We start from the raw sequence: 21,373 nt of genomic DNA, 5'->3' as shown, positions 1-21,373 counted from the left end.
TGGAGAGCTTTGAACCATAGGTTTTCTTGCATTTTGAACAGATACAGGAAAAAAAAAAATTGTTAAGATGAGATGGCAACTGGAAGCAAATTTAATCTGTGGGCAGCAGAAGATCTGGTCCCTATTGATATTTGTCCTCTGCTGCTCCACAGTGTCACTCCTCCAGGCTTAGCGTCCTCAGTTCTTCCTAGTTTAATTTAGCAGCTGATCAAGGGCCATCACATGTTGATTTTTCTGATCCATATGTACGTGCTGCCTGGCCAGACACCCATACAGAATATTGAGTTCATATTCAGCATTACCTTCAGGGAAAGACAGGAAAAGGAAATTTAATTGCATATCTGATCCCTTTTCTTCTGCATGAATATTAAGGGGAAATATATCTGTCTACATCCATCTCTATTGGACATGGCTGAATTTGGCCAGTTGTTTCACATTTATCTGCAGGGGGCTCACTGATCCATAACCTGTCATCTGTCTTTGTAGGCTAAAAATAACATCCCTGATCATTAAGCATGCCTTATCTTGTAAAACAATTGTCATTATTCAAAACAAAGTAACTGGAAAAGAATAAGCATTTGAAAATCTCTTTGATGTCACACCAGAGGATTCTAGTTTCTGCCATGACTTTGTCAAAATACAGTGATGATGCTTTCCTTTCATTTTCAAAAATATCTGTGCACGACTTCAGGAGATTTTTGTGCAAATACAGCTCCCTAGTTAGACATAAATGTCTCTGATACAGATAATGAACATTTGTTTCTAGGCCATTGTTTGTCTAATTAATGCACTAATCAAGTTTTGTAAGCTGCTTTTTTAATGTGATTTTTAATAACAGGCTAATATTTAATGGGCTGCACCTTTCTGCTGTCCCCATTCCCTTCCTGAATTCTTGTTGCTTCAGTATTGTAGCCTTGTATGGCAGGACTGCAGACCCAGTGCCTCCTGATGGCATTGTAGTCATTACTCATGCTACCATTGCATGTGCTGATTCACAGAGCCTAACTATAGTAAAACTTTTGGGTGTATTTGCACTTAGTGGACAAACTCTTGATGATTTTTATAAGAGAATGTGTTTATTAGCCAGTGGCATTGAATTTCCTTTTTTAATTTCTTACAGGATGTGCATTGTTCATCATTTGGGCTACACTCTACCGTTGTGCCTTGGACATAATGATCTGGAATTCTGTGTTTTTGGTGGTCAACCTTCTACACTTCATATACCTAGTGTATAAAAGAAGACCGGTATGTACATCAGCTACACTGCACAAAGCAGGCTAGTAAGATGCAAGAAAAAGAAAGTTTTGACCATATATGCTGGACAAACCTATCACTGAATTCTGCAGGAGTTGTTCTGAATTAAGTCAACCAACAACTCCAGTAAGGATCCAGGCCATTAGAATGCTGTCAGTCAGTCTCATTCAGTACATATGTTCTTGAAATCCATATTCTTGAAAAGTGGTTGTTTTATTGGCTGTTTTTAATTCTGATAGTAAGGGAAAAGTTACTTAGCTTCTTAGCCAAGAGACCAGGAACACTTTTGGGTTCCCCTTGTTTCTGTCTTTTGTAATTTTACCCACCTTTCTACTTGTAAATGCACATCGATCTCCTGAAATAAAAGTCTTACTAAGATATTTAAAATTGACCATTCCAGAACAGTAATTGCTTAAACTAAGGAGTTTGGGAGGGGCAAAACATTCCTATCTGATTTTTAAGTCATAAATGGCCTCTGTGATGGGAAAGGAGACTGGTAAATTAGAAGCTTCCAAAGCAGACTCTTATTTTGATATTTATGAATGACCTTCATACTCATCACTTCGCACACAAGTGTGCTAATCCATACGTTTTTACTGTCATGTTCTTTTAAAATGCAAATAAGATAAATCAGATTCTGCTGTTGCTTTTAAAAGGAAACAATAGAATCTTCTTGCCCTTTCCTCATCTTATGCATTCTTTTAGCTCATTTATTGTATTCATTGAGTTATGAGAGTCATGGCTGAGAATTTTGCAACTCCCTTCATTGCCTTCAAAACGGTGCATTAAAATACCTCCCTTCAAATGCACCATAATTATATATTTGAAATGCATACCAAAACCAGAGGATGCTTTGCCCTGCATTCAGCTAAATGTATATCCAATAGAAAGGTATTTTGTTTTATTATTCATCCAGAGTTGCATTTTCTGTCTCCGCAGAATGATAAGCAGCCCAACTTTCTGCTGGTATATGCATGTCAAAACTAGGTAACATGTAATATAATATTTGCTATTACATACCACTCAAATTTTAATGAAGTGCTAAGTGTTCCAAGTGTTAGTATTACATTCTGTGGTCTGCAGAGTTTAAGGCATATGGATTTGTAATGTGAAGATTGCAGGAATACATGGTGTCAGATTTTTTTTTTGTCAGGTTTTGAGCAGAGTAACCTTGCTTATTTAAGAATAACTTAAAATCAAATGCTTTCCAGAAGCGTTTAACATTTGATACAACAGAACTGCTGGAAATAATCTCTTGGTTGGAGAGGAAACTTAGATTCAGCAAGGGCAAGCCCAGAGTCCTGTACCTGGGGAGGAATAACTGCGTGCATCAGTATAGGTTAGGGGCTGGAAAAGGCAGGTAAACTGCTGGAAAGCAGTTCTGCAGAGAAGGACCTGATGTCCTGATGGATTGGTTGACCATGAACTAGCAGTGTGCTCTTGTGGGCAAGAGGGCCAGTGATATCCTAGGATGCATTAAAAGAATGTGGCCAGTAGGTTGAGGAAGGTTCTTCTCTCCCTCTACTTTGCCCTGGTGTGGGGTCACCCCTTCCTTTCCCATATGGGCAGGATGTGACATGAGGTACATCTGGAGTACTGTGTCCAGTTCTGGGCTCCTCAGTTTAAAAATAAATAAATAAATAAATCTGCTGGGAACTTCTACAGGGATCAGTGGAGATTGTTTAATAGTGAACTTTGTAGATGTGCACACTCAACTTCCAAACTACTTGTTGCAGCAGTGAATCTTAAGCACCCAGTTGACATTGTTACCCACAGTTCCATACTCCGGGTCTTGACCAGATCTAAAGAATTAAATGAGGGATCCTGCTGGAATCATATTCTGTATGAAGCCTTTGTAAACACTTCTGCTGAGAGTGACACTAGTGCCGGAAGAGTCGTCTTCAAACAAATGTCAGTACAGTTGACTTTAAGAATGAACGACAAGCTCTTGACATTCTCTATTATCTTAGATAGAGATCAAATTAAAATCTTGAAACCATTACCACCTGTGCCTTTAGTAAATCTTCAGTTCCTTCAATCTTATTCAGTATTAAACTGCTTTCTAAAGACAGAAGCGTGCAGGAAACAAATGTTAAAATGTAGGAGGAATATCAAATACCTGTAATGGGAAGGTGCTCTACGTAGGCATCAGCTGTTTTCTTAGGTAGTCTCTCTCACATACTGATACTGAAGTACTGCATAGTCCATTCCAGAAATGAAAGGCCTCTTAAATGAATCATGTAATAACTTGAGTCTAACAATTAAGAGCACTTTCAAAGAGCACAAATAATTACTTGTGGTTTCTACTTCTGAGACAGTAGTTTACTTTACAAAAGAGGAATGTGGAGTTGGAGTCACCTTGTTTCTCTCTATCTACAAGTTACACATCCAGCTTAAGCTAGTTGTCCAGTGTAATTCAACTCATGTACCTAACAGCTGTTGGGAGGTGTGGTATTGCCTTCCCTCTCCTTTGGCTTGAGAGTAAGTCTGTACAGCTATTGCTAACTACTAACCTGTGTTTATGTACTAGTTTGATTGTATTTCCTTGCTGTTTTGTAGCAGTATAAGGAAGAAGTCAGATAACTTACTGCTTATCTAAACTGTACTGGGATCTGTGGTCTGGTTCTCAGCAAGTTTGTATTCTTACCACCGCTGCAGGTGTGGTGCTATGGTTTGTCAGTGGTCTCTGGAAACAGAACTCTTCATTTTTCGTTCTCTTCAACTCTTCATTCAATCACATGGTGGAAACAAACAATGGTGGAAATTACATGGAAACAGGGTAGCATCCCAAACAGTGTCTGAATCACTTTGTTACAGGCTATGAGCAACAGGGTTACTTGAAGTGATGTGTGATAGTCACACATCTTTTTAGCTGTTTGATATATTCTATCTACTGTGAACTGTAAGGCAGTTTAAATGTTTTTCTATAGAAAGCTGGAAAATGCCTAAAAAGGAAGAAAAGAAATTATTAGGAACTGATTTTGAATGAGTTTTTTCTTTCTGCTTCTGTTTTATTGCCCATCTCAAAATCAATTTTATTTAGTCATCCTCACAAATTACATTTTTAAGGAAAGAAAAGAATGGAAGAATAATTACAAGCTAGCGATATTACAAAATGAATAATTAATATTTCCAGTTGTTAAATATTTATTTTATTAAATGGAGCATGCAAAATGCAGTGAGTTTCTTTTCTGACTAGAAGATTATTTCTGTGGGTTTGATTCCTTGGAGCTTTACAGATTTGGCTTTTTTAGTCTGAGTGGAAGCTGAAGGCTTCTATTCAGTGTCTGTACAGAGCTCTGACTTGGAGCTTTGGCAGGAACCCAGAATATTTCAACCACTGCTGAACAAAACATTACACCTCCCCGTATGGCTCATTTGGAATATGACCCATGAGCATGACTGGAGAAGCAGTCAGCTATGCATGTGAAGGGTGAATAGTCTGTTACGAGCAAGACTATCTGAAGCATATCTACATTGCTCAACCTGGTCAATCTTTAGGAAAGCAGGAGTGCCTTCTTTCTCTTATAAGTGTTAAATGTTAGAGGAAGATCATGAAATTGGAATTGTGTACTCAGTTAAGGGAATGATCAGCATTCCAGGGCCAAATCCTCTCCACATGCGCTGCTTTGGATTCAGGAGTCTTGGGAGCTGCTTGTATTCATTTGAGGAAGGAATTTGTCTCTCTTTCAGTTGCAGTGGTGATGGATAGGCAGAGGTACAAATTAAATTGATATGTCTGTTAAGAATGAGGGAGTTCCTCAAGGTTGTGGGGAAAACAAATTGCCTAATGTCATGTGTATGTGGAACATACTTTGAAATCATACAGTTCAGGACAGTCACCAGCATGAGAGACATGGGCATAATGGAAGGAGCCCAGCAGAGGGCCATGATGGAGAAGAGACCACAGCCTATGAAGAGAGGCTGGGAGAGCTGGGACTGCTCAGCCTGGGGAAGAGAAAGCTCAGAGATCTCATCAGTGTGTACATATACTGAAGAAGAAGGTGCAGTGAGGACAGAGCCAGACACTTTTCAGTGGTGCCTGGTATGAGGGCAAGAGCCAATGGGCACAAAATGAAACATGGGAGGTAACATCTGAACACCAGGAACCACTTTTTACTGTGCAAGTGGCAGTGTGTTTGCCCAGGTTGCCCAGAGAGGTGGCTGAATCTCCATCCTTGACGGTATTGAAAAACTGTTTGCACAAGGTACTGGGCGGTGTTGCTCTAAGTGGCCCTGCTTGAGCAGAGACTTGGACAGGATGGAAGAAATCTCTTCCAACCTGAGACATTCTATGATTCTTTGAGTTTATTGCTAATACTGTGCAAACAGTTTCATTCCAGTCATCCTTTTCACTGTCCTGGTAGCATTTCTATGGCATGTATATTCTTTGGTAGTATAGGAAAAGGGAATCCATGTAACAGAATATAAAGTAATGAAATAAATCTAATGAAATGTTTTGAGGAGACAGTAAGTGACATTTGGTTGAAGCATATGTATGAACAGATCAAAAAAGTAAATGAACAAAACCTGAACATTTTAATATATTTTTGGGTGGTAAGTGTTCACAAAGTTAATAATAAGTTTTGCTATGTATAATGAAAAGAAAGTTCTCAGAAGTTCTTGAGGAATTCTTTTAAGTTTTTGAAAACAGGTATTGGTGTCTGTTTTGCAGTAAGGCTGCATAAAAATTTCAGTGGGTTATAACCATTATTTCTCTATGTGTTGTTTTTTGGTTAGAAGGTAAAGTCTACAGGTTTGGGATACTATTTTGTTAAATTTTCATGGAAAACAAGGCTGCGAAGACCATTTTGTGATGTCATGAAGTGGTAATGTCAAGGTCACCTAAGCAGCTTTATCTCTTCCTGTGTAGAAATTTAATAAGTAGCTGTATACTGTTCCTGTGGGATGAACCCACCATCTCTGCCTACGTGTTTGTCAGTTCCAAAGAACTGCCATGGGCTTCTGTTGCCTGTATGTGGGACGGGTAGATCCAGTAGCTGAGGCTATGGGTGGTAACCTTCAAATATGGTTCCACAAATCTGTAAAGCTTCTGCTTCAGCTCAATTTGCTCTAGATGTAAAAAAAGGTCAAATGTCATGAATTTTCCAAAAACTTTCATTATGCTTGATTCATTGTTCAGCACTCAGATGTAATTCTACCAGAACAGGGAGAGTTTTTGATGTGAAACATTAATCTCTTAGGGCTGAGATTAATATTTTTTTTGCCCTAAAATAGCTTTCTGGGGAGGAAATTGTATGTACTTCAGAGTTTGAAGTCATTGTGAGCCTTAGTTAGTCCAGAGACTTAGTCATTTTGGACTGCATCCTACTCCAGGTACAGAATACTCAGGAACTTCTCAGTTTGCTCTGTTTGCTACCATGAGCTGGAAATTGACTCCTGGACTTTGCTGTTGCTTAATTCTCCCCTATTTTTAATAGGGAATACAAAAATTAATTAAATAATATAGAAGAATAGATTCCAAGTCTAAACTTGGAACATTCTCATTTGCTTTCTTTTTCTACCATTTTTCTTTCTTGCTTTTCCTTTTTTTAATTTTTTTGTTTTGTTTTGTTTTTGTTCTATTTATGTTATCTTTTCATAATCTCGTGCTTATTTCTAATTTGTTTGTTCAAGCAGCCTCTGCTTTCGGGAAGGCCAGAACTCTGTCCTATTCCCTGCTGTCTTCATTCAGGAAAGATCTCCAGGCTTGGCATTTCAGCCAGCTTCCTTTCCCTCACTGCTGCTACATGAATTTGGGTGGGCTCTTAGATATGGGATGTTCAGCTGGTAGCAGTATTTTTCTTCCTCAACACACATGTTGTAATGATGGGTTTGTTTTATAGGGCTCATAGTCCTGCTTTTCTGCTGCAGGTAAGCCAAGAAGTAAGGGATGAAAGATTCCCAGGAAAGCCCAAGAGATGGCCAAAATGAGTTGTGGGCATGGTGTGGGAAGTACAGGCAATCTCATTATTTTCCTGTGTAAATCTGGTGCAAGTTCTACGCACTGCTAGATCAGAAGTCTCAAAAGATTCCATGTGCTTGTTTTGCCATACTTTTTATATGAAATGTTGTTCCTGAAGCACCGGATTTCTGGAATTGCAGTTTTAGCTAAGGTTTTGGTCACCCTGTCATAGGCAGCATTGTGGATAGATGTAGCATTTACCAGTTATTTTGTTGCCTGAACAGAAGGAACACAAAGATGTTACTCAGATTTAGCAGCTAAAGCATGCATGCAGTATTACCCTTTCTTGGCTAGACTGTCTCTCTGTATTGACGTCTTTTGTGTTTGCATTCTAGATCAAGATAGAGAAGGAGCTCAGCAGCCTGTACAAGAGAATGTTTGAACCACTCCATGTGCCTCCAGAGCTATTCCAAAGATTAACTGGGCAATTCTGCAACATTCAGACTTTGAAGGCAGGTCAAGCTTATGCTGCAGAGGATAAAACATCAGTTGATGACAGGCTAAGCATCCTGCTGAAGGGGAAGTAGGTGCTATAAAGCTTCTTATGAGTTGTGTGGTGGTTGAATTCATGAGAAAGTTGATGGATATTTGTGTTAATTTTTTAAATCTTACTGTTTGTTGCCTATCATGGTCTATCGCCACATAGTATACATCCATATGCTATTTTTGGTACTATTTCAAATGGCTGTGATGTCTCTTAATGCAAAAACTTTGTGCCTCCGTGTGTGTACAGCCATATTGATTCTAATGGGGGTTACAGTCTTATAACACAAGAGTCTTTCAGAGCAAACAAGAAGCTTGTTCTGGTCTTAGGCATCTAAGACTTTTCCTCAGTGCTTTCTCATGTTTTAAGGTTAAAAAGTACTGTGCATGAGGGAAAGAGAAAATAACCATCCATTAGGCTTTAAACCAAGAGGCCTGTTGAAATTAGTTGATTGCACTTTATACATGCAGACAGAAAGGGGGAAGGTGCATTGCTCAGACCTAGCTGGCAGACCCGAATGAGAAAGGGTAAAATAAATTACCATGTCCAGGCTGTGATCTTGAGGTTCTGGCTAAGTTATGCCCAAAATTTTAAGCAGTCTCTGTGCAGACATCAGGTTTCATCAATTTTCTTCAAAGTCATTAGCAGCTTATTCCTGAAACTAGTTATCTAAAGGAAGCCTGATTCTGATTTGGATCTAGAGCATCACACTTCAGATCTTTTTTGCTTTTTAACAGTTGTGTTTTGAGGGTGCACACCACATCATGCAGCCAGAATCGGCTGCTAACCTTACATCTGGATTTGGTGGAGGTTCAGGCAGAAAGGAGGTTGACTCCAACTCCAGAAGATGTACATACTTCAGTCTGTTTAGCCTTCTGCATTACCATTGTCAGTAATCATATTCAATTTTAATAAAGTAATTCAACCTCCGTGGTTCTGAAATGATGTTTCACACTTTTTTTATTTCTAGAATGAAGGTTTCCTATCGAGGGCATTTTCTGCATAATATTTACCCCTGTGCCTTTATAGATTCACCTGAATTTCGATCAACTCAGATGAACCGGGGTGAAAAATTCCAGGTACGCTTTGGCTTAAATTGGATGGGAACTAATGAGACAATTAAAAATAATAATAATAATAACCAAGACAAAGCAAAACCCAAACACAACACACAAAAACTCAAAGCAAACAAACAAAACTGACAGTGACAAACCCCAAATAATTTCAGGAAATACTGAACTGTTTGGTTTGTGTAATTTTGCTGGCTTCCTAAAACTGGTGTCTGATGCTGGACCATGTCAAGAGTAACTTTTAAAATGAAATGCTGCGAAACAGTATCATGATGGTGTTTACTGTGACTTTTCCTGTTGTTCTCTTTCATTTTACTGTTTGCAAGCTTATTCTGTGCTGGAAGATTATTTGAGATAACTGATTTATAGGTGAGAGTTTTGCTGAAGTAAGTGATGATGTGAGCAGTCTTGTTGCTAGTTCAAAAACAGAATAGGAAAATTAATTATGGTATAATGTGATTACCAAATTCATTACTAAAATGAAGGATTTTAAAAATGCAGGAAAGAATCATCTGAAAGTTGTTAAAGCAGCATGAATTGAAAGAGGTTGCACTGTTCAGAATTAAAATATTCCTAGGGGAACAACAGGAATATATATCTTTAGAGGTGGAGCAATAGGAGTATATATCTCCAGCAATGTAATTATACTAGAATGTTAATGAATATATTATACAGTAGCTTGTGGTAAAGATACTACTATTAGAGAGGGTTTTTTCCACGTAGTACTAAAATCACTGTTTACCTCCTGCTATTCTTCAACTGCATGTGTAATATTGACTGCCTGTGGCTGGACTGGATACATCCCTGCTGATACTGTGGCAGAGGAGGAGGCAGGAAGAATAGGGCAGAATCTAAAATCAGTGATTGATGTAACACGTTCCAGTCAAGCAGCAGGCTTAGTGCCAGAGGGAGATGGTTGTCAGGACATATTCATTTCGTGGCAGCGAGGCGTCTGGCAGTGCTGTACCCTATTGATACCATCTATTTCTCCCATAAATTACTAGATATGAATCAGTTCTGCTGAAGGGGTAAAGACTCACGCCCCTCCTTGTGTCTGCCTGGAAACTTATTGCAGTCTTGGTGCTTTGTGTATCCTTCACTTGTGAAGTTTGCTTGCAGTTTGCTATGGCACAAATGTTCTTGGCAGCACCATCAACACAGGATGAAAATTTCATCCTAGGGACTCCATCTGCTGGCAATGCTGCCAAGTTTTTCCCAAGTTGATATTCCTCTGTCACAGACTGTAAAGTTAAAACTCAAGTGTATGTGACAGTTTTCCATTTTATCTTAGGCTTGATATATATATTCATACGTGCGTGTGTGTGTATTTATATTATATGTGTATGTATGTGTGTGTATATAAATATTTTAGATAAAAGTCGTTTGTGATAGGACACTTCATAAATTCTTCTGAACTCCTTTTGCAAAGCATGCAGTTGCAACATCCCAGAGCTGATTTCTGTCTGCCACTGCCCTCCTCTGGCATAGCTGGACAAGTGACCAGGAATTTGTAGGTGTTACAGCTTACCTCATTTGACTGCAGCCATCCACAGCAGAATTGTCAGTGCCTAAGCCAATGGGTCCCTGGTCCAAGTGCAAGGCAGTGCTTGTGAGATCCAGAGGTCTGAGGTAGAAGAGAGAAAGGCATTATGTTTTGTTTTTTACCGTATCCTTTTTTAAACTCGTTCATGGAAACCTTTGGCTTGCACCAGTTCTTCCTACTTGGGCACAGTCACAGGAATTAAAACCAAGTAGCAGGCCTGTTGGGATGTGTCATCAGTACAGGACTGACTCTTAATAAATCTATTCTAACATAAATGTTTGCTGTTTTGGACTTCTGAGTGGTTTCCCCTTCATATTATCTCCCACTAGATTTCTTGAAAAACAAACTGGTCTGTTTATCAGATAAAATCTGATAATGATAACCATCTGAGAAGATTTACATTTGTAAATACAATTTTCTAAGGGAATATCAAAAAGCTATATGGCTTTAAATTTATTTTAACTAGAGGCACAAATGGAATGGTAGCACTTATTTGCAAGCAAAAGAGAAGAGCTAATTCCATGTGTGTTTTCTCAGGTCACCATTATTGCAGATGATAATTGCAAGTTCCTTTGCTGGTCCAGAGAAAGACTGACATACTTTCTGGAAACTGAGCCATTTCTTTATGAGATCTTTAAGTATCTTATTGGCAAAGATATTACAAATAAACTCTATTCATTGAATGACCCGACCTTAAATGACAAGGTAAGCAACTGCAGTTTCATTTTGGAATTTACACACAAGTACATGTATCATTGCTTCAACTTTAAAGTACCTTTTATTTTTTCTTTAATCTGCCACTATAGGCTGCTGAATTCATATTTGTTGCCTTTTAATGCCAAAGTGTGTGTCAGTGCAGTGTTCTTGTCAGCCATTGATACTGGTTATTGTTAGCACTGCAGTGTGCAAGGAAGGTGAATAACAGATTCTGGACAGATTGGCTAATCAGCTGGTGGACGTGGTGCCCAGCAGATTAAAGGTGCTTCTCCCTGGATATCTTCTCTTACTAATAAATGGGTACCTTTGTACAAAGAGGCTTCAGGATATTTTTAAAAGAACTCCTGTGCTGGAATCAAACAGCTGCATTAATACATCTTGCCAAGAAAATTAACATTGAAGTGTGTTTGCAGGTTGTAAATACAAGGGGGAAAAAGGGAAATGTCAGGTTGATAGTCACTGGGAAAAGACATGAAATCTGTACAAATATCTTTGCTAAGGACTCTGACTGTAACTCATTCTTCTTTGAATGTTTCAAGTATCATGGTAAGTGGCCTATTTGTAGTCTGTATCTATTGTAGTCTATATCCTATTATCTTACTTTACTTTCACTTTGTCTCCTTCCATAGTTACAGGGCTTTTCAACATTTGCAAGGGATGCCACTCGGCTGCTGGTAGTGGTTTATTTTTATTCTTTATGTACTGGCTGTAGGATTCTCATATGTAATTTACTTGAAGAACTTTCACCATCATTTATGAAAAGCTTGGAAAATGTTAATATGGTGTTTTCATAGTCTGTATTTATTAACTTGCACCAACTCAAAGCAAAAATCTTTATCACGTTGCCCATATATAAATATATGTTAAATAGTTATTTCTGCAAAGTGATGAATTTACTGGAAAAGAGATTCAAAAGGAGTGGCTGCCACTGCTTCTTTACACTTGAAGCCTACTGATATATTTTGTAATGTATTTATGATTAATTAAATACTGAAAGTTTTCTGAGTTTTCTGTAGGCTATAGAAAGAGAAAAATAAAGGAGTGTTGGAAGGACAGTTGTTAAAGCACTGCTTGTTCTGCCTTCTGGTTAAGGACCTACAAAATTATACTGGTCACTGAAACGGGGTTACCCTGTTGTGCAGTTAGATCCTCAAGGCTATTGCAGGTCCTTGTTTTCATTCATCATCTGAGGTTGTAAGTCTTACTAATGCAAGAAGATAAGTGATCTAGCAGGAATATATATACCATCTATAATGTACTTCTTATAAAATATGTGGTTAACTTTTTTTTTGGAGGGGGGATGGTGAAAGGATTGCAAGAAAACAGGAGAGAGATGTACTGTATTTAAAAAAAAAAAAAAAAAAAAAAGAAGAAAAATACTTTTGTAGAAAGTCATTTCTGGAGTATGGCAACTGGAACAAACATGTAGCAACGTGCTCCTTTGTGCTCTATGGGTTGCATTCAGCCAGCATCTCCAAGGTGACTGCTGTTTCCCATGTTCCTTATCAATTTTCTTTTTTTTTCCCCCTCATCTTTTTTCTTTTCTTCTATTTCCTATTTATTTTCTTTTCTCTCTACCTTTCTCTCTGCTTATCTGCCCCATTTATCATTCTCTTCTTTTTAATGTGTGGATGACTCCAGGTGCACTAGGATGTTGTTACTGTGCCTGGTGTACAAAGTTATCCACAAGACACTTGTGTTGCTGACATCTGGCACAACAAAACTGTAGCAGTAGTATTTCTTGATAGTACCACATGAAATACTCAGTGTAAGAGTTTAATTTGTTGATTTTAAGTGAAAAGTCCTTATCATACCTGCCAAATATCAAATCCTTGTGTTGTTCTGCCAGTGCAGGTATTGCTGTCATCATATGGCAGTCCTCTCTATTCAAAATGCTTCTTTTGATTGATGTTCAGTTGTATCTGCAGAGCCTGGAAAGTCCAATAGATGCCCAGCCCATCAGGCTAGGTGAGATCAGGGCTGAAAGGGACTTTGACTTTCTTTATTTACCCTGTCTGTGTTTATCCTTATAGGGTTCAAATATGGCTTCATGACATGCAGCTGTGTCAGTATGAACAGAGAAGTTCCTTTTAACTTTATTCCAGCTAACAGCAGCTTGGAGTTATTTATACACTGAGTATATATTTCATTCATGAGTCATTTAGAAGAGCTTGCACACATATACAGATATTTGGCTTCACAGTCTTATGTATATTTTTTCATTAAATGATATTTTCACTTTAGTTTGCAGCAGCTCCTTAATTTTAGAGAAGGTAGTTGCATGAAAGACTATTCTAACTGATGCATCATAAAGACTTCAGAAAACCATCATTCTACATGAAATGAAGTGGTAATTCTTGACTGTTAAATAAAGTTCAATAGAATTGAGTTATACATCATGCATTTGTCATGCACATTGTACCTTTTGGGTACAGGTGTCCTTCTGACTCTTAATAATACCTAATGAGATACAATGTATTGTTTCATATAAATGTGATATGAGATATCTCAGAGTACTCCAAGTAAATGGAAAATAATTCCAAGGTCTTTGCATAGAGAGTAATGGTCACACAATGCATTTCATTTGTTTTCATCAGCATCAAGAGCCAGTTCATAAGGTAGAATGTCATGAAAGCCCTATATGATTGCAGTAACTTAGTGATGAATTGTCAGACAATAAAAAGAAATTTGTCTGTAGGAAAATACCTGAGAAGTCAGTACAAAGAAGAATTAAAAGTGAATAATTCATGGCTGTTGATGTTCTAACTCCAGTGTATTACTGGCATCTTGTATCTGCATTAAATCAATTTACACTGCATAGAATCTTTTGCTATTCTGTGATTTAAAGTCACAGCTGAGACCAGACTGTCAACTACAGAAGAAATAGCTATTTTCTGTTTTAATTTTTAATTTACTTGATCCCTTTTCTAATTTTTTTTTTTTTTTTTTTTTTAGGCCTCAAAAAAGATTGATCGACAGCCAAGTCTTTGCTCACAGCTCTCTGTGATGCAGATGAGGAACAGTATGGCCAGTACCAGTGACAGTGAGGATGGCTTGCAGATGTTTCTTCGCGGGACTTCCTCTTCATCTTCTCTTCGTGAGTGCTCAGAAATGGTTCATACCAGTTTTGAACACAGCTTGGTTGATCACTGAAGATGGTTGTAGAACTTCTGTTGTCTTCAGTGGAAGCAGAATGTAGCTTATGAGATGCTGCTGTAAACCAGCCAAGTGTAGGGAAGTGACGGTAGTGAATCTGTAAATGCCTAGGGCTTAGTATGCTAACTGAAGCTACTTCATGTAGACAGTGGAAAAAGCAACATGTATTGTAATCCTTTGCAGTATAATGTGGATGTATAGATATAATATGGAACGTTTATAGCAGTGGAGCAAAATAGTGTCAATGCACAGTGCCTGTCACAGTGCTATCTCCTTTGGTCTGTGACTGGTGCTTGGAGAAATTAAAATATGCTTACCCTCATCAACGGGTGCTCTGCATTTCCTCTCAGGCAGTTTGTGTTGGCAGCATCTGGAGAGGGATGGTGCACAACTAATTTTGAGGCCACCTGGAACATCTCCAAATGTGCTGCCAGGCTCTACTTCCTTGTGCTTTGTATGATGGGATCAGTACGGAACAAAGTGAGGGAAGCCATGTCTGACCTTTACCTTCCAGTCTAGGAATTTATTCCTTTAAGAATCCTTTTAAACAATTCTTTCTAGGCTTTTGATCTTGTTTACTTTTAATTTTCCCAAATCTAAACTTTAACAATAGTCTGAACTCAGAAAGCAGCTTTTAAAAACAGCAACAACAGCATAACAGAAGATGCTCAGTTGTCTGTTTTATGTTTATTGCTAAATATAAGCTGTTTAGCAATAATAAAGGGTCACATAGTATTATTTACTTTGATTCAGGGAATATTTTTTTCTTGAGTAGTTAGAATTTAGATGTATGAGGGAAGGAATCACTGGCAATTATTTATTGTGGCTAAATTCTGCTGAAGTTAAGGGAAAAAAAATACTTTACCATGTACTTGTTCCATTGTGTTCCTCACAGCTTAAAATACTTTCAAGGTTGAACATCCTACACCTTCTCTGAGCAACCCATTCCAGCACCTTCCCACCCTCGTGGTGAAAAACATTTCCCTTACTGCAGCTTATGATTGTTTCCCTTGTTCTTCAATGCGTGCCTCTGAGAAGAATCTGTCTTCTTTTTGCTGTTCTGTTAGGTAGATGGAGACAACAGTAAGGTTCTCTGTGAGTCCTCTGTTTGTAAGGCTGAGCACACCCAGTTCTCACAGTTCCTCCGTGTATGCCATGTGCTCCAGCCTGACCACCTTGGTTATTTTCACTGTACTCTTTCTAGTATGTCTGTCTGTCTTGTACAGGGGAGCTCAAAACTGGACACAGCACTCCACATCCAGGAGAATAACCATTTTCTTTGATATGTTGGCTGTGCTTTTGCTAATACAGCACAATTTGTGAATGACCTTCTTCACTGCAGAGGCACACGGCTGACTTGTATTTGGTGTGGTGTCCACCAGGATCCCCAGTTCTGTTTCTGAAATGTTGCTTTACAAACAAGTTAGTGCCCAACTTATAATGCTGTTTTAGCCTGTAGTGTCTCAGGTGCAGGAATTTGACTCAGAAGCTCATGCCGTTTGTCCAGCTTCTGAATGCCCCATCTGACTGGCAGCTCTGTCCTCTGGGATATGGTTTCCCTCTTTATGTGGCTGTTAATGAATTAGCCAGAGTGCTTTCTGTTTCATCACCCTGGTCATTAATAAAGATATGCTGAAGTTTATGTGCCTTGGTACTGACTTGTGAGGGGCACTGCTGGTAACCAGCTGCCAGCTGGATTTTGTACTGCTGTTCACTATCTGTGATTTCAGCAATCCTACCAGTTTACACCCATGCTGTAGTCCAGTCAACAATTTCACTGGATGGATTTGATGGCAAGCTGCCTGGGGCCTTGTTGTGATCCAGCATTTACTACATTCCATCCACAGGGCCAGTCATTTCACCACAGAAGGTGGTCAGGTTGGTGGGGTACAATCTGAGCATGGTAAATCCACGGCAGCTGTTCCCAGCGATGTTCCTGCCCTTCATATGTTTTGACACAGCTTCCAGGAATATAAGCTCCAGAATCTTTCTGGGAACCTCAGACTAGGCTGATAGAACACTGGTTCCCTGGATCTTTCTCCTTGTCCTTTTCAAAAATGGACGTGACATTCACCTTTTTCCTCTTCTCTGATTGCTGTGACCTTTCAAAGGTGATAGAGGTGGCCTTGCAATTCCTTCAGCCCCCCCTTAGTGCTCGTGGATGCAGAACAGGAAGTTCCAAAGTCTCTCGTGTGGCTTGTTGACTTCAGCGGTCCCTAACTCAGTCCAACTCCTGTAAGTAAAGTATCAGTCTCCCAGTCTCTGCCACTACACTTGCAGACCTGGGAAGCCTCAGGACAAACTTTTACCAGTTAAAAACTGAGCCAAGAAAGATGTGGATTGTCTCAGCCTTTTCCATCTGCTTTCTCCCCAGATCCTGTGCCCCTCTGAGCCATGGCCTCGTAGTTTCCCTGGTCTTCCTTTTGTTGCCAGTGTGTTTGGAGAAGCTCTTGTTGTCTTTCACTAGATCCAAGCCCAGCTGAGCTTTGGCTTTCCCGGTTCCATCCCTGCATGTGTGGACCATGTTTCTGTATTCTTCCTGAGCTCATCCTTGCTCTCACTTTGTACGTGTGTCTGAGCTCTGTCAGAACTTTCCTGTACCTCTGTGACAGCCTTCTGCCACGCTTGCTCAACTTTCTGCACTTGGGAATCAACTGTCCTTGTGTTCTAAGGTGTCCTTGAAGATCAGCCAGCCGTTATTGGGTCTCTTTGCCCTTGCAGACCATGGCCCCATTGTTTTACCGAGTAGATCCCTGACTAAGCTGCAGTCCACTGCCCTCAAATCTAGGGCTGTAACTCTCCTGTTTGTCTGCACACCTCTCTTAGTATCTTTAAAATCCACCAGCTTCTGGAAGATGCAACCAAGGTTACCATCAGCCTTCACCTCCCTGATGAGTTCTTCCTTGTTCGTCAGTGACAGGTCCAGCGGAGCACCTCCCCTAGTCGCCTCATCGATCGCTCCTGCAAGAAAATTGTCTGCTACAGTCTCCAGAAACCTCCTGGCCTGCTCGTGCCTGGCACTGCTGCCACCAGACGTGGGCAGTCAGAGCTCCCAAGCATCCAGGCCTTCAACTGTGGGACGACATCCAGCTATCTGAAGAAGGCTTCCATCTACTTGCTCTTCTTGTTCAGGAAGCAGATACCTGCTGTGAAGTTGCCTGTGTTGGTCTGTTCTCTGATCTTTACCCATAAGCTCTCAGCTGGCTTTTCACCTGTTTCAAGGCAGATCTCCATGCACTGAAGCCAGTTCTTTGCATAGAAGGCACATAAACAAATTGGCACTCTCAGAAGCCTGAAAGAAGTTGTAAATGTGTATTTGTACAATTAGCCGGATTTAAAATTCTCTTTCAGGCCTAGAAGCAGAACGCTTACACCAGTATTTCAGCTTTGGGAGAAAGTAATCTAAATGCTTGACATTTCCACCTGTAATTACATTAATTCCTGAGATGCACCCGTTCTTAGCAAATACTTGTTAAAAACACTTTTCTGTTGTATGGGTTTGTGTATCGTATTTTTTCTGGTGCGTGGTGCGTGCTTTCCTCAAGAGAGAGATGGAAATTTCTTAGATGCTCTGAGAACAACAGCTGGCTGTGCCACTGCCACATCACTGGCAACAAGAGGTGATAGCAGCCTCTGGAGTACAATGTTTCTCTTATGTCTGGGGAGGCAGGGGGGGTTACTCATAGTGCAGTGTAGAAGTACACCTCAGGAAATGCTATCAGTTGTTCTTTGCATTTTGATTAATGTGGAATTTTGACTCCTGCAGTTGATAAAAGATGTTTTGCCTGACTAAATCATAACGCTTTATTTTATTCTTTTTGCCAAAATAACTTGTCAGTTTGTTTTTCTTGTGTAATGCTGCTGCCCAATGATGGGTTTGCTACCAAGGTGAGCTCTGTCTGAAGAGCTGTACTGCCTTTGTGCTGTGGCCATGTACATACTTTCTCTCAGATCGCAGAGAAAGATGAAGGAAAAAGCTGCCATTTACCTTTCTGCTGTTCTGTGTTCAAAAACCTTCAGTGCTGTCACACAGCACAGTCAGTCTTTTTTTCATGTGTGTTCTTTAGTTTTCAGTGTGAGGTACATACAGAGGGCCCAGTGCTGTTCCCCTGAATTCTCCTGCAATCATGCACTAATTTCTTAAGAACAAACAAACAAAAATATTCAGTGAGGAACATATGGAAATAACAGCTGTATTTCTTTTAGAAGAAGCAACAGATGAAAGAAATGCAGCATACAGAAGTTCTGCACAGTTTCTGTCTTGTCGTTGCTGGATGATCAAGTGTGTGGACAGAAGCTTCCCTTTACAGATATGATATATGACTACTACAACTAAAACAGATTTTATTCTCTTAATTTCCATGTTCTTGACAACATGAACACTTATTATTTTGTATAATCCAAAGAATTATGCTTTTAGCTGTTCTGAAGATTACCAACTCATTTCATAAAGAAAACTGATGTAAGGCTAAGTTCAGAGTGCTTAGCAATGAAAGATTGAAAAATTCTAAGTAATTGGCCACATACTACAATTACTAACAAAACTGTGTTTTAAATGTAATTAAGAAACCCGACTAACTGTTTGCTTTTATATTAAGGAAATAACCAACATGAGTTCTGTAATGCTTACGGAGTGAGTCGTTTGCAGCATGATGCTTTCTGTTGATAACATCACATTAACTCAGCAAGCGTCCTCCAAAAGGTATTCATGTGAGATTTGTGTGTTATGGTACATGTGCTTCACATACATGATCCATCTGTATGTAACTTGTTAATAAATGAAATTATTTCTCTTTTTCCAGGGTATGTGATAAGCAGAAGTAGTTAAACTCAATCAGAAGGACAGATTCAGCTGCTTTTCAGTTCTTTAAAAACATTTTAGTACTGTTCAGTAAATCTATTGTTTGATAGTCATACTTATTAATGATATAGTTAGTGTCTTTTCGTAGAATCACAGAATGGCCTGGGTTGAAAAGGACCACAATGATCATCCAGTTTCAACCCCCCTGCTGCGTGCAGGGTCGCCAACCACCAGACCAGGCTGCCCAGAGCCACATCCAGCCTGGCCTTGAATGCCTCCAGGGATGGGGCATCCACAGCCTCCTTGGGCAACCTGTTCCAGTGCCTCACCACCCTCTGTGTGAAAAACTTCCTCCTAATATCTAACCTAAACTTTCTCTGTCTCAGTTTAAAACCATTCCTCCTTGTCCTATCACAATCCACCCCTGTAAACAGCCATTCCCCCTCCTGTTTATATGCTCCCTTCAAGTACTGGAAGGCCACAATGAGGTCTCCCCAGAGCCTTCTCTTCTCCAAGCTAAATAAGCTCACTTCTCTCAAGCTTTCTTCATAGGGGAGGTGCTCCAGCCCTGCAGCACTTGCTTTAGATCACTCAAAGTTGCTGATCTATGAATCTGGATTTGTAAATTTCTGAGCTAAGCAGGAACATATTGTTTAGATAGTATGTTTATTGGCCTTTTCTCACTGTGTGCTTGCCATGTTGACCCAGCTTGTGGGTTATAGCCAAATTGGTATTTTAATAGGTGTTTGAGTTTAGCACCTCAGGAGAGTGCAGGAGCAGTGTATAGAAGGCCTGCATTTGAATCTGGTTCAGTCTCGAGCTTCTGTTCAGCACTGGGTGGAGGCATGAACAGGCAAGGTTTTGTGGTTGTGGAAAAGCCCATCTGTGTAGAAAGGAGTGCTTAACAGTTCCAGTTCTTAAAAATGTGTGAGTAACCTTTATCGTGCCAGTAAAACAGCGTTTTGAATGGTAGAATGAATTACTAATACGCTTAACATAAAAATTCTAGAAAGCTAAACAGCATTTGTGTGAATATGACTTAAAAATGCAATACCATAACACTCACTGTTCTTGCCTGAGGCAAGTGTTGTTTGTTCTTTGTGTGAAATATGCTGCAGAAAGAAGTCCTTCCTCACCGGCCACCTCAGCAGAAGCACTTTTTTATGTAGTGAGAGCAACCCTGAGTGATTGTGTGATAGCTATTAGTTCTTTTTTCTAGAAAATTTGCATTTGTAAGCTGTATGCAGGTAATCAATCAGGACAGGACCACTGCCTCTTGCTTTTTTCTTCTGAAACGGTGTTTCAGAGCTTTCTCTTATTCCTTTTGGATGTTGGTAGCTGTTCAGCTGCCTACAAGCTTAGGGCAGTTAGGGCTGAGGTCATGTACCTGGCTGAGGTTAGCCAGCAAATGTGAGACTTGTTTCATGGCGAGAGCAAGTATGCAGATGTATGGAACTTCTGTATGTAGGCAGCCAGTCCTAGTGTCCTTTAGGAGAAAAATGTGAAGTCTGGGAAGAAAACTCTCTTGTGTTAGAAAGCGGCATTCCTTTATTCCTCACCATAGCTACTGAGCAACTTGACAAAACAAGCTTGCTGTCTCAGACTCAGCTTCTGCATTTGAACAGCTAAGGCATATATATATGCAATACATTTGCATGCATATTCATGATTTTCCAAGAACTCAATAATATATGCTTATATCCCTCTGGGAGTGTGCAGTAGCACCTGCCTGTGGTCTTCGACCACTTACTTTCTCCCTGTTTTTACATCATCAGGTTCATCACAGAGACTTCTGGCTGAACTGTAGCTGTTTCTCCCCAATTTGACAAACTTGTTTTGCTTGCTAAGCCATAATGAGCAACTTGTATCTTAGTGCACTCTAATCCAATATATGAGAAATCTGAGGAAGAGGACCTTGCACCTGGTAGATGCAAAGATAGAAGTAGTCTATTATGGCTCCAATGCTTCTTGTGAAGCAGAATCATTGAGAGAAACAAGGCTATTCCTGCAAGATGAGATAAACAAGGCTATTTACACGCCAAGCAAAGTTGAAATGGAAAGATTTAGAACTAGCACTCATTAATTCCTTTTGCTAAACAATTATATTGGTTTTTAAACTGATATACTGATCCCCATTGCTGAACAAACTAGCCTGTATCAAGTCTAACAATAAGAAAATGGTTCTCAAGAACACCAAGGTGTGCATCTCACGCAGTCAGGATTTGCACTGAAGCCTGAAGGTGTTCTTGGTGCATGTCAGCTTGGCTGTCCTGCACCTAGGATTTCTTCATGCCTGTGGCCAAATAAAAAAAAGAAACCTTCAGTCATAAAATCCTCTTATGAGAGAACTAGACAAGGATCATCAGAATCTGCACTCTGTGTT

The 21,373-nt window shown here is 39.6% G+C and overlaps 1 protein-coding gene across 1 annotated transcript in view; it reads left to right on the top strand.

Annotated features, from left to right (window-relative positions):
- Positions 1–18,781, top strand: part of LOC125689094 (uncharacterized) — a 46,425-nt gene extending 27,644 nt beyond the window's left edge. Inside the window, 8 exon segments of the mRNA XM_048935902.1 lie at positions 1,121–1,245; positions 7,555–7,742; positions 8,674–8,782; positions 10,854–11,021; positions 13,989–14,130; positions 17,104–17,118; positions 17,121–17,264; positions 17,267–18,781. Coding sequence (XP_048791859.1) covers positions 1,121–1,245; positions 7,555–7,742; positions 8,674–8,782; positions 10,854–11,021; positions 13,989–14,130; positions 17,104–17,118; positions 17,121–17,264; positions 17,267–17,430 — 1,055 coding nt within the window. The 3' untranslated portion in view covers positions 17,431–18,781.
- The last annotated feature ends 2,592 nt before the right edge of the window (positions 18,782–21,373 follow it).

Source organism: Lagopus muta, chromosome 2 (genome assembly GCF_023343835.1).
Source record: "Lagopus muta isolate bLagMut1 chromosome 2, bLagMut1 primary, whole genome shotgun sequence".
Classification (NCBI taxonomy): Eukaryota; Metazoa; Chordata; class Aves; order Galliformes; family Phasianidae; genus Lagopus; species Lagopus muta.
The sequence above is the reverse complement of the archived record's forward strand: the minus strand, read 5'-3'. Positions and strand labels throughout refer to the sequence as shown.